This window comes from Oryzias melastigma, linkage group LG8 (assembly GCF_002922805.2).
Source record: "Oryzias melastigma strain HK-1 linkage group LG8, ASM292280v2, whole genome shotgun sequence".
NCBI lineage: Eukaryota > Metazoa > Chordata > Actinopteri > Beloniformes > Adrianichthyidae > Oryzias > Oryzias melastigma.
In genome coordinates, this window is record NC_050519.1 from 15962886 (window position 1) to 15976369 (window position 13484).

Genomic DNA, 13484 nt, shown 5'->3' on the forward strand with positions numbered 1-13484 from the left:
TTTCTGTAAAAGTTGAAGTTAAAAAAAAAAAAATCGCACAATTGATATTAAGTGGTGCTAACCAGAATTAAGAAAAAAAAAACTTAAATCAGGGTAGTAACTGGTGCGCATAACTTACATTTTTCTTTTCTCTAAAACTTGAAGTTAAAAGATTTTGGGCTACTATGGTGCGCACCAGGTACTAACCAGAAAAAGAAAATGTTTTACTTCCATTTTTAGGAAAAAAAATGTGGGTAGTAACTGGTGCGCACCAGATAGTGACTTAAATTGTTTTCCCTAAAAATTGAAGTAAAACAATTCTGATTGCTATCTGGTGTGCACCAGACAGTAATTCATTTTTTTTCTCTAAAAATTGAAACACGAAAAAAATATTCTGGTTACTATCTGGTGCGCACCAGTTCCTACCCAGAAAAAAAAAAAAATGTTTTACTTCAATTTTTAGAAAAAAAAATTTGGGTAGTAACTGGTGGGCACCAGATAGTAACCAGAACTTTTTTTTTAGCTTCAACATCCCTTTAGGGGCTCCATATGTTTAGAAAAGCATTGGGGGTAACTCTTGGATACAGACGCAGAATAAGGAACCACAGTAAATATAAGCCTCAGCTTTCGACAGCACAGATCTACAGCAGTGTTTTTTAAACCAGGGTGCCATGGGAAGTGATTCATTTTTTAAATAAACCTCAGCCTCTATCCTTAAGTGTGACATGTTTTTATTTTTTATTTTTTATTTTTTTTTTAAAGCCACAAAAATCAATGAAGTTTTAATGTGACGTTTATAATAAAAGCTGTAAAGCCATCATTTTCTAGATTATTTTTTCTAATCTATTCTTTAAGGAATATGTTCAAGAAGACTAAAAAAGGTTAACTTATGTCTTAGTTTAAAGGAACACTTTTGTTTGAATGTGTGAAAATCAGAAAAAAATTCAAATCAATAACTGCATTAATAAAAGAAAAGATTCCTCACGTACCTTCTCTGCCTTCACCCTGTGCCACCACTTTAGGGTCTGTGTACTCCGGCCGTCGCCCTAGCAACCATCTGAACAGCAAAAAAAATGAAAGGAAAGCGTTATATTTTGGTAAAACGATTACTTATTTTGAAAACTGGATGATTCTTTTTCTAATTTTAGTTGCTTTTCCTTCTAATTTTGAGTAAAGTTCCTTTTAAATTTGAACATTTTAGTTAAATAGTTTAAAAAAAAAGAACCAGAGACTATCAAATATTGAGATTTAGCTAAATTAAAGTTCCTATATGTGATTTTGTTTTTCATGTCAAATGAATTAGAAACTTTGGTTTTCTAACAGGAAGTAATAGATACTAATGGGAAGCATCTTCACCACAGAAGGCCATTATTGTGTTTTTGATGGAATCAAAACATCCACAGAAGGGCAGGGGGCAACATTTGATCAATGTGAGCTCGGCTGCCCAGCAAAGCGCCTCACCCCGTCAACTTCTGCAGTTTCCACGTGGGCTCGGGAACAAACATGGGGATGGTTCTGGTGTGTCTGTGGAGGAATGAAAAACCACCTGGGGTTAATAGGGGAAAGACAAATAAAAAAAGAGGCTTCATGGAGGCGAGACTGACTGTCCGGGTGTGATGGGGACATGGGTCGCTCCATAGCCCCTCACCACATCGTTTCCAAACACATCAGGTCCGTACACGCTGACCACAAGCTGAGGCCCTAAAAAAAAAAGAAATTATTTAACATTTCATCAAGAAATGATTTGTAGTTTGTGGATGTTTGAGTGACAGACTCACATCCAGATGGATTAGTGCTCTTAAATGATGTTTCCAGAGGAAAGTTCCAGACTAAAGTCTGTGACAAACTGCTTTTACAGGTGATCTGGGTGATGCCCTCCTCTAAACCCTGCAATAAAGAAAGCCTACAATGAAAACAACCACCAAAACCACTCGTATTATTTTTAAATCACTGAGTTTACCAAAAAAAAGTTAACTTATACTTGGAATTCTGGGTAATATGCACCAATCAGACGGCTATAGCGGCGCACTCACCGTCGTAATAGCCCAGTCGTGGCCATAAACGTAGCAGTATTTGCAGTAAAGGTTGTCATACTCTGGAAACTAAACAGCAGTAAATGATGTTAACATAATACAACAATATAATAAACAAGAAAAAATGTAGCTAAGCTAATGCTATCCTAATTTAGCTAACATGCTAAGACAAAGCCGCAAAACTCACGTCCGCTCCCTCAATTTGTCCGTTTACAGTCAGAAGGAACACCGACGGGTTACTGGTAGCCATGGCAGCTTCGCTTATTGACCTCTTTATAGGAAATATTCTGTGAAAAGAGTCGTTTAAAGCTAGGTTTTATCCTGTTTTCATGAGGGACTGGATTAAACCTGTAGCGGTTGCTAAGGCAACGCGTGTTCTTCCCTACGGCAAACCGCTGGAGTCAAACAGAGCGAGAGCTTGAGAAAATAAAACTCTTTACCGCCACCAGATGGCAGCCTTGCTCAAAAATAAAGATGGCGCTTCATTAAATGCCGCAGACTAAAGTGAAAAAAAGAAACGATAATAAAGTGTAAAAAGAAAAAACATTTTGAGTTGCCTCTTGCTTTGTTTTAGTGAGTTATTTTTTATTTTTATTTTTTTAATACGCCACTTTTGTCAACATTCTGATTAATGTTTTGTCATGGCTTGGTTTATCCGTGAATAAACTAATAAAGTTTTTTGAAAAAATGAGAACGGATGCGAACTATTATGAAAAAATAAAGAGGAAATTTGTACATTTAAATCGCACTTTTACTTAGTTAATTAGTTTTGCCCGATAAAAAGGCATTAGTCATTTAAAAGACAATGACAAACAATTAACAAATGTTAAGATTTTTAAAACCAATAACAATAATAATAAATATAGAAGAACAAAACCCTTAATCAAATTATTGCTCATTTTAAAAAATATTTATTCAAGGACATTTGTGCTTTTTTAAGCTAAATTTGAAACATTTTTACTCATTTTGTTTATATTTTGTATAAAGCAAAAAAAAATAAAGCTATGGCAATGTTTGGACAAATTAAGACAAATAAAAAAAATCTGATTGTATTACTTTCAAATGAATTCTTTACAGAATTAAGCCACGCCCCTTCATTGCTCATCCTTGTCTCAGCATCTTCCTCCAGCATCCTTCCTTCTTTTCCATTCGTTCCCATATTCCTCCACCTCCGGCTCTCTCTCTCTCTCTCTCGTCCGACCTTCTAATATTTGTTCTCCTCTTCACAACTTTTCTCCCCGTTCCCGTGACTTCCTCCTCATCCCTCTGACCTGCTTTTGTTCTTCTTCTCCTCCCTCCTCCATCCTGCCAAATCCCTCATTTCGAGTCTAATGAGCAGCAGCCTGTGTTTTCAGCTGTTGCGGCGTGGTCAATTCAAAGATGTCATTTGGTCCACAAGGGCTCTCGATTCTCCGCAGCTGCTTTGCACAACCTTTCTGTGCAAAGTGTGACAACATGAAGCCATAAATGATGAAAATGATGAGATGAGCAGGAGGACGCCCCCTCCATCCGGCCTCCTTTAAAGTCCCCTCACGTGATTGATAGTGACACTTCACACTTCTTTCAAGTGCAGAGATGTTTTTTTTTTTTCTCCCGTTCTTTTTCAAGTCTGTTCTGCCAGAGATATAATGGAAACCCGTCCCTGAAGAGGCCCTCGCAGATTTCACCAGAGAGCGTGATTCATCCCCAACTCCAGTGGATGAAAAATGGATCAAGAAAAACACAGAAAACACTGGAAGGGTCACAGAATGTAATCTGTAATGATGATGAACCTGGGAGTCCCTTTCTACATTGGTGGGGGTAAAGATGGAAAACCACAGAGGGCAGAAAGGAGATGGGGGGCAATTAGTAAAGAACCGGAGAAGAGGAGTAATCAAAATTCAGGAGGTAGGAGGATAAGCTGATGACTAAATATTGAGTGAAGTGTAAATTACACGGCGATAAATGAAAAGACTAAATCTTTCGAATAAGTCGGCAGCCATTGTGATAATTGTGAAAGGGGATTTGCACTACGGCGGCCCGCCCACACGGGGCGTAAATCTGCGGCGCCTCAGATTTTCCTGTTGGCTTTGCTGCAGCTGTCAGAGCTGTCACCTTCATCATCCTCAGGGCTCTTTTACATCACGCACTGCCACTTATCAGGGGGGAGGGCTGGGCGCGTCACAAGCAAGGGGGGCTATCAGTGTTCAGCTGGATCATCAAGTAACCACTAGGGGGCTTGTTGGACAAACTCAAAGAGCCGTTCCTTTTTTGTGACATTTCAAGAGTTTCCAATGCTTTTAAAAAAAATATTATGCAGTTTTTAGTAAAAATCCTTTCTAACTGAGAGTTCTCTGTTTACATGCTCCTCACTTACAGCCCCTCACACTGTAAGCTAGCGGGTGCAACAAAAATGGCAAGAAATATTGGAGCTATCCAGTCAAACTGTTTTGATTCAGATGTCAGTTCAGGTGAGGATAAAAACAAAGACGTACATGGATCTGCAGAAAGGGGCGGAGCAGAGAGCTTGTGCCCCGCCCATTGTAGATTCTGGATCACTACTGCGATCTTTTTTAAAAGGCTTTTTTTTCGATTCACAAGTATTTGGATGAAGAAATACAATTTTGAGCTTAATTTTCTTTATATATGTTCTCAACATCAGAAAAATGCCAGAAAAACACATTAAAAACACAAATTTCTTCAGAGTGAGTCTATAATGTGCAATTTCAATTTGAACAAAATACATAAATTTGAGAAAAGACTGGATTTATCATCCAGGAAGAACTTTATTGATGAACTGGTATTTGCCATTTAAAAAAGTAAATATTGATTGACAGGTGACACTAAAATCAAAGCCATTTTTGTTTTGTTCCTTTGTCTGTTTATAAGGACTTTGTGATGTCACTTCCTGCCAAGATGGCTACCACCAGGAAATTGGAGAAAACTAAAAGTTTAGGTAAATAATCCAAAAATAAAAGGACCACAGCATTCCTTAAAATGACACAATTTTTTGACCCATTTAAAAATAATAACAAACAAAAGAGATTATGTAAGATATAAAAAAGGATTTAGCTGTTTGCATAATTTGCCTCAATCTTTTCTAATTGATAGAATGAGCTTTTGGCTGTTCAGTTTTGATCACAAACTGATTATTGTGTCATCAGCAAAAAGTTCTAATTTTTATTCACTATTAGTTAAAACTAATAACTATTTGTAATAATATAAGTAATGCATTGTAAGTATTTTTTGCATATTTATTTACTATCATCAAAAATACAAGTTTACATTCAGTTTTTCCATATTAAGGTAGTTTGTGTGAAATGTGTGTATATTTTTTCTAAAACAACAGAGTCTTCATGAGCTCCAAACCTCCAATCAGAAACTTTCTCTTAAGCAGAAAAAAACCCCTCCTCCAATTCTGCTTCAACTCCCCAGGAAATAACTTAATAATATATAGTATAGTAAAATAAATATGTTCTTAGATGTTTCATAATTAAATTTATTATCTTTTTAGGAATTTAATATTTCATAGTCATAATTTTTCCTTTTTTTCAGATGTTGATACATTTAAATATAAATCAGCTGTTTTCAGTGCAAATATTTAACCAGATGACATTTGAAAATGATCTTTTCCTCCATTTTTGGGGAATACTTAATAGAGGATGTCCTTCAGACACGTCTTGTAGCTTCAGATGGAATCCATAACCTGACATTCTCAGTGACACCTCAGTGACAGCCCAACCTTAACATTTCTTCTTCATGCAAAAGTACTGAATTCTTCTCAGTTTTTGCTGTTAAAAAAGGAAAGAACTGTGTTGGTTTTTAAATACTGATCGCTTTGCATGATTTAGTGCTTAGGAACACGTTATGCAGCAAAAAATAAATTGGAAAAATGACGGACAGATGGGCAGATAGCGAAAGCAATCACGCGGCGATGCTGAGTGTGAAGGAGAGGGTGGAAGTCTGAAAGGATTAAAAGGAGTCACTTCAGAGCATTCTACTCGGAGAAAGACCGTCATGCTGCTACAGTCGCTTTATTTTCTTTTTAAATGACCACTTTGGGTTAAATCATCACAAGCTGGAGTCATTGAAGCCTTCTCCTGACCCATAATGCAACAGAGCCGCAGGTTGTCTGTTTCTGTCCTTCACTTCCAGTTTAATGAGCTCCTCCTGTGGTTGTCTCCTCCTCCATGGAGCCTCCTCGTCTCCTCCCCTCCCTCCCCTGGACATGCCTCTGATGTGGCTCCACAGGACAGTTTGGTTTTAATCGACTAAACGAACAATTGCATGTTTTTTTGTGTTTTTCTGCATGGCTCATGGGTAAGTGTGTGTGGCCCAGTTTGAATAGTGGGCTCCCTCTGGGACAGACACCAAAACTCTGCATCATATTTTTAAACTCCGCTCCTTCACCAACACTTCCTTTAACTCTTGAACTCGTGTTTAAGAAGCTGTTGGGCTCCCAAGAGCCAATCCGCCCCTCAAAGAAACGCTGTTTGGACTGAAAGAATAATCTCAGATTTGTGGATGTTGATGTTTTTGTCTGCAGAGAGAAAGAAAAAACATTGCAATTATTAATAACTGATACATATTCATAATTATTTCAAGTTTCCTTACATCAAATCATTTTCAAGCAATAAATGAAACTATTTTTGACAGATTTAACAAATAAGTGCAAATATGTCTATTAAAAGTAATTATAATGGTATCAATCATTCTTGTGTGGAAGTATATCTTTGTTTACTTTTATTTGACATGTTTGTTTTCTTTAGTAGTTTTTGTTTGTTGTTTTGATTGCTTGAAATGAACCAAATCCAAAACCAAATTCTTGCATTTAAACACAAAAAAATTAATTGTAGAATAGTGCGACAATCTGGAAAAACCTTTAACTACTAAATTGTTTTTAAATTTCTCAACACAAAGGTTAAGGTGAATAAAATCAAAATTAACATTTATTAATTTTCTAAAATTTTTACAGAAAATTATATTTATCTTTGCCTTAACATATTTCGGGTTTCCAGGCTTGGTTGAATCATATACTCCTCCCATAGTCTCAACCCCATGTCATTGCACTCCTACCTCCATGCTTTACATTAAAAAACACCCATTAGGTGTTTTAAACTTTCTAAGTGTGACGAAGAGGAAAATGGTTTAATAGGACAGAGCAAGACAAAAACGTCGTCAAACGGCAGGCAAAAGTCCAAAACACAGAGGGAAGGCAGAGAAGCGAGTAATCCGGCGTGGAGAATCAAACAAAGAAAACCTGCTCAGACTGACGGGTGCACACAATCAAGACTTTGCACTGAAGTTGAGGCTGGAGAGAGTATAAATGTTGGTGGTTCTGATGAGGAAGATGATGATCAGCTGTGCATTGAGAAGACTGAAGTGGTGGCTGATGGGAGTTGTAGTGAGGAAGGTGCTGAAGATGGTTAGTGCTCAGGAGAGGGCTCCCTCTGGTGGTAGGAGGAGGACACGGCTGAGTCAGTCCTAACAATAAACTGTTGCCAAAAAACGTCCACGCCCAGTCTGCAGCACACACTAGACTGCACTCCTTTATGTATCAACAATCTTCTATCTAACAGTCTAATAAATGTGCATATTTAGAAAAATGCTTTAGTGGGTTCAGTGAGAAGAGTCCAGGTTGCATCCACTTGATTTTGTTTTGCCTACAGGCTGTTGCTGGCCCAGCTAAGTAACCTCTGGTGTCCTTCAGAGAGGAGGACGCGATCAGAGAGGAGAGAAGGAGGGCGGAGTAGAGGACAGAAACAAGAGAGCCACAGATATACGTTCAAATACCATCATGAAGTGAGGGGAGAAGAAAAAACTGATAAGTGGGATACCAGATGGATCTGAGTCGGGTTCAGGCTTTTATTTTTAGGGGAGGGAGTGTTTAAGGTCAACCTGGTCTCCATTCCTCCTCGTGGAAGTAGACGTCATGCTCTGGTTGGACGGGAAAAGGATGACGGAGACTTGTTATGTATTCCACACGCTCAGACATGAGCTTCACTGGTTGATATTTTATTAATTCATCAAGTTCAATCTTTCTGTATCTACTTGTTATGTCAGGGCTATTCTGCACATCTATCTTCCAACCTGAATTTTTGATATGATATTCTGGGATGTGCTGCAGATTTTTCAAACAGCATTTTCTCTGAATATCAGCAGTTAAAGTAAAGGATCATCAGGATTTGTTTGTTTTTTTATTCAAGTATATATTCACAAAGTTCCTTCTCAGTAAAACTAGGTTTTAATGGCAACTCTGGGATCATCGCAAGTATTAACAATGAAAAATAGGCACAAATCAAAGGGTTAAAAGTGTGAAATGAGCAGTTATCTGTGTCAAAAGGCTTCAGGGTTTGAATGTTGAATTGTGTCATTATTTGAGTATCCTTTAGCCATTTGGTTATTTTACACCGATGATGTTCAACCATCTATTCCCTCTATTTTTCCTAATTGTCCAGTTTTAGGTTTTAGAATAATTACTTTTTCTAGTTTCCAATTCCTTTTTTCTCTTTAAGCAGCAGGGTATTTTTAGCAATAGTATTGAAGGGCATAGGCTACAAGTGCACACAAATGAAGCTTGTTTTTTTCTTGTGACCTTTATACACATATTGAGCTAATTTATCAGTTAGCATTGTGTTGGTTTGTTTCACTAGTTTTACCAATTTCTACTGTTTTTTTAGGCAAATGTTGTTTAATGTTGATATTAGCATCATGTTAGCTTGGCTAGTTAATTTTTTAATTCCTAAATTTGCTAAACCAAATTCAGTACTAGCTTATATTAGCATGATGATAGCTTGTTTAGCTAATTTAGAAATTCCTACGATTGTTAAATCAAATTCTATACTTTATTTTGATATTAGCATCATGTTAGCTTGATTAGCTAATTTTGTAATTCCTAAATTTGTTAAAGCAAATTCTGTACTCCCTTATATTAGCATTAAGCTACCTTGCTTGGCAAATTTATAAATTCCTCTGTTTGTTAAATTAAATTCCATCCTTAGTGTTGATATTAACATTTTGCTAGTTTGTTTAGATAAATGAGCTAATTTCTACTGCATTTCAGCAAATTCTGTTCTTGGTGTTGATGTTAGCACTATATTAGCTTGTTTAGCTAATTTAGCCTATTCCTATTGTTTTGTTAGCAAACTGATACAGATATTAATGTTGATACTACCATCTCGCTGGATGATTTAGATCTTGTTAGCATCCGATGTATCTTTTTGTCTGCAGGGAGCAGGTGCCTCAACAGTATTGACCCTCTTGATTATCGTTCCTCTTCCTCAAGTAGCAGCCCTGTAGCTAACCGCATATTTCCTGAAGGATTCTCATCGAGATCTAGTTGTTGGTCCCCTGGACTGTCTTCTGGCTGTTCTCTTCGGGGCTGCATAAGTAAATCATCCAATCTTGTCTTCTGCATCCTCCTGGCTCACACCATCAGATCTTCCTTGACCAGATCCATGATCTCTTTGGTCTTCCTCTTTCCTCCTGTCTCCAACCTCAGCATCATCCTACCATCGTCATCACTGTCTCTCCTCTCAATGTGACCAACAATCTTAAACTGCTTCCCTAGATTTATCTTCAAAACATCTGACATGAGTTTTTCTTCTTATGTATTCACTCCTCCTTCTATCCATTTCCATCTCTCACCAAAATAACATTAGCATCTTGTGCTACCTCCAGCTCTGCCTCCTGTTTGTTTGTCAGAACCCGTCTCTAAACCATACAAGGATTCTCTGAACTTGGTGTCAGGGTAACATCTACAGGGTCAAACGTTTCGGTTTTCTCAGAGGGGCGCACTGACCATTGACTGCTCTTTCTCATGCACTTTATTAAGGCCAAATGAATATCATCAATTCCTTAGAAGGTGAAATTGTTTGTTCCAGAATCCTTTTGGTTGACTCACACAACTTTGGCAACAATTTGTGTTCTCATAGGACGATCCGTCCTCCTGCTACCATGACAGCATAACTCAAGTTGAGGACATCCAGCTTTATGAGGTTTCTGTCTTGGCGGTGGACTGTCTTGATTTAAGGGGCTCCTGCAGATCCAATCTCTAAATGCAGACAGGTTTACGCTTTAAAAGCTGTATCAAACCTTCAGCGCCGTCATCTTTTAGCTAGATAGGTCAAATTCAGACTCTCCTCATCATTTCAGCCACTCAGACGCTGCCTCAAAACAACCAGAGAAGTCAAAATAGTCCAGAGTCCAGATCAGATCCCGGACCTTTGGGTGGACTAACAAATATCCTTCAAACATGTTGTATCGTGTTTGCAGAACCAGAGCAGCTTTTTGTTGAGTTGATCCAAAACAGATCAGTTAAGAGAATGACCTGAAGCGTTTCTGTGAAGCCTACTATCATCAGTGATTGTATCTCCTCCATTGCTCTGCTCTGGATCTCATCCAGCGTTTCTCTGCTGGTGTGTAAAGCAGTTTGAGTAGGCACTGAGAGGGGGAGTCATATCAAGTAGGTCATCCACATTAGATTCAATCACCTTCATTCAGATATGTTATAGAGGATGTTGTCATGTCCTTGGTTGGTTGAGGGTCATTTTCTTCATTTGTCATCCAAGGGCATCTTTGAGGAGATCTAAGACATTGAGATCTTTTAGCCCTTTAGGTCCCACTCCAGTCATCTTTTGAGTCATTTTCAAAGCGTTCCTAGTGGTTTTTAACCCTTGTGCTGTCCTAGGTATGTCGACGTTGGGAGTGGGGTCATCTGGACCCCATAAGATAGCACAAGGGTTGTGATCTGGTCATTTTTTTAGCTAAGATCAAACATCTTGTGCAGTTTTCTAGGACATAGTTCCTGCAGTGCATCAGTACTTCATTCCCCTATGAGATGTGGGCCGGACTGTTACAACCCCGCCCCCTTCCCCTCCCCCATTGCTGAGTTTGGAGTTTGTGCTTCCCGCCCAGCTTATTTTCTACATCAAATTCCAGATGATATTTTTTCATCTGCTCCTGATTCGCAGTGATTTGAATAAAGAAATACTCAGAAATGCAGTTTTAAGATTAATTTTCTGTATATATGTCCTCCATTATAAAACAAATGCCACAAGAACATGACAAAAAACACAATTTTAATCGGAGTGAGTCTTTAGCCGATACCGCTCAAAATGTTTTTTTAAATAATGACATGTTGCCGTCAGATGGAGAGAAACCAAATAAGCTTCTTCCTGTGTGTCAGCCAGTAACGATGTGTGAGTTGGACAGAGGCCTGCCCTGTTTTCTTCTTGCACTCTTTTTGCATCATTTTCTTTTATTGTTTTTGCACAAACAATATCTCAACATTAAAATACTTTCACTGCCCCTATAGTCAGTCTCAAGATCATTCCACTCTATCCGTGGAATGAAGTAGTGGACGTACGGCTGTAGAGATAATTAACATAACACACACACACACACACACACAGCACCATTAGCTGACTTGCTGCATACATTTATCCATCATCTGTCTGCCATGTTTATACTACCTCTCAGCTATATTTCCTGGGATTGACATGTCTTTTTTCTGACTTGCATTATTGTAAAGAATGGCTGAATAGCATTCTGCAAGATGTCTCGTTGGTTGATTGGATGGATGGACGGACAGATGGATGAACTTCTGGAGCAGGCAGACTTGTCATTTCCAATCAGACTTCTTTGTATGCGTCTGCATTACCATTTTCCTAAAAGACTTGGGATCATGATTTGACTTGTAATGATTTGTGTCTACTCAGTACTCGGCGTGTGTGCCGTCGAGTGTCACGGGAAATTGGTGTAGATAATCAAAACCCCAAATATCCATGTCTTTGTTTCCTACAGTCACCACAATATGGAGGAACGAGGATCGGGTAAAGTACAGAACAAAAGGAACACCACATGACCATTAATCTGGATCCTCCATTAGTTTGAGTGGTTCTCTGACAAGATAATGACCGTCACCCAGACGGTAGGGTCAACACAGATATGATCGTGACAGTGGATGGAGAGAAGTGGGTCCTGAAGTCCTACCTCACACAGTCTCTGCTCGGGCAGGGCAACTCTGTGGGATCTGAGAGGTTTTTGAGCTGATTAATAATAAACAAAGCAGGATGGAATGATATGAGCGAAAAAGCCGGGACCAGCCCATAAAACAGGAGGAGTGGAGGAAAACCACCAGCAAATGAAACTGAGAGAGACAGGAAGTGATGGGAGAGGAGTCCCATGAGTGGTGGGGGGTTTAACAGTTGCACAGAGCCATTTTCCCCAGAAAAGCATCTTAGTGTATCTTCTCTGTGAAGAACAAACAGAAAAGTGGTGATATTAGAATGCTTTCACTGAACTTAACATTAACACAATTCTGGGAAATAGCTGGGGTGTGAAACAATGAGTGTGTCTAAAATTTCCAGAGAAATCCCTGCTGCTTTCAAGAGAATTGGTCAAACAACAAAAATAAGAATCCTTTGTAGAATTTCAACCAAACTTTCCTACTTTACTAATAAACAACCAAACAGAAAATATTTATGATGCCATTCCAAGTTGAGCTATTAAAGTACAAAGATCGACAATATCATCATGAAACGAAGGTTGACTTCTTATAGATCTATTCTAGTGGTTTTTAATATAATATTTTTGATTAATCCTAAAATTACATTTCTGAACATTTCTTTTTTCAAATCGCGATGATAAATTAACTTAATGGAAACACAAAGATTAAAAAAAATATCTCGCATTTTTCATTTAAATGTTTTTTTTTTTTTTTTTGCGATTGGAGGACGTGTTTTTTGAGGCGTATCAACATGTTTCACAAAACCGCGATGGAAACACTTTTCAAATTAAATGAGTCACATGACCAACAACCGGATATTACAAGAGGTCACACCGCTCATGAAAAGTGTCGTGCAGAATTGTTGGATGAACAACTCCTCTGTAAACTCACTAACCACCATTTCCTAAAATCTCTTGATCCGTAGTCGCTCACGTTACGCAGCTTTCATCTGCTGTAAATCAAAGTATTTTTCACATCCATCACAGTGCTTTTGAGCGATTTATTGTGAGTCGGTGTGTGTTGATTCACATAATTATGATTTACCGGTAATGGAAACAGTGTAATTACAAAATTGTGGGTTTTTTTCTATATTTGAAAAAAAATTGCTTAAGTTTTCCTCATATGTGTAACGGAAACGCTGGTCCAGTTAGGTTGGGATACAAAGGTTTGTAAGCTAACAGGGGAGGGTGTAAACGTGGAGCTCTCAGTTATGGGTGACCAAAGGAGGGTCGGTCCGCCCTCAGCTCAGAAGAAAATTTCTTACGAACTCCTGTTGCTCTGTAGAAACTATGTCCTAGAAAATAATTTTTACAATTTTGGCTTAAAATGACATAATCATAATTAAAAGACCACTGGGAACACTTTTATAATAAAGGATTGTAGTATGTATTTAGGTCAGATCAGTTCATTCAGTTCAGTTTATTCCATGAAATCTACCAAGTTTATCCACTGAACATTAGGTTAGAAAAACAAGAATTTACAAC

At 38.1% G+C, this 13484-nt stretch overlaps 1 protein-coding gene across 1 annotated transcript in view; it reads right to left on the bottom strand.

Annotated features, from left to right (window-relative positions):
• Window positions 1–2681, bottom strand: part of b9d1 (B9 protein domain 1) — a 3568-nt gene extending 887 nt beyond the window's left edge. The window contains exons 1-6 of the mRNA XM_024271946.2: window positions 2200–2681; window positions 2013–2081; window positions 1758–1866; window positions 1584–1680; window positions 1441–1503; window positions 969–1036 (exon numbers count right to left, since the gene is read on the bottom strand). Of these exons, the coding sequence (XP_024127714.1) occupies window positions 969–1036; window positions 1441–1503; window positions 1584–1680; window positions 1758–1866; window positions 2013–2081; window positions 2200–2262 (469 nt within the window). The 5' untranslated portion in view covers window positions 2263–2681. The remainder of the gene's footprint in view (window positions 1–968; window positions 1037–1440; window positions 1504–1583; window positions 1681–1757; window positions 1867–2012; window positions 2082–2199) is intronic.
• Window positions 2682–13484: the final 10803 nt, after the last annotated feature.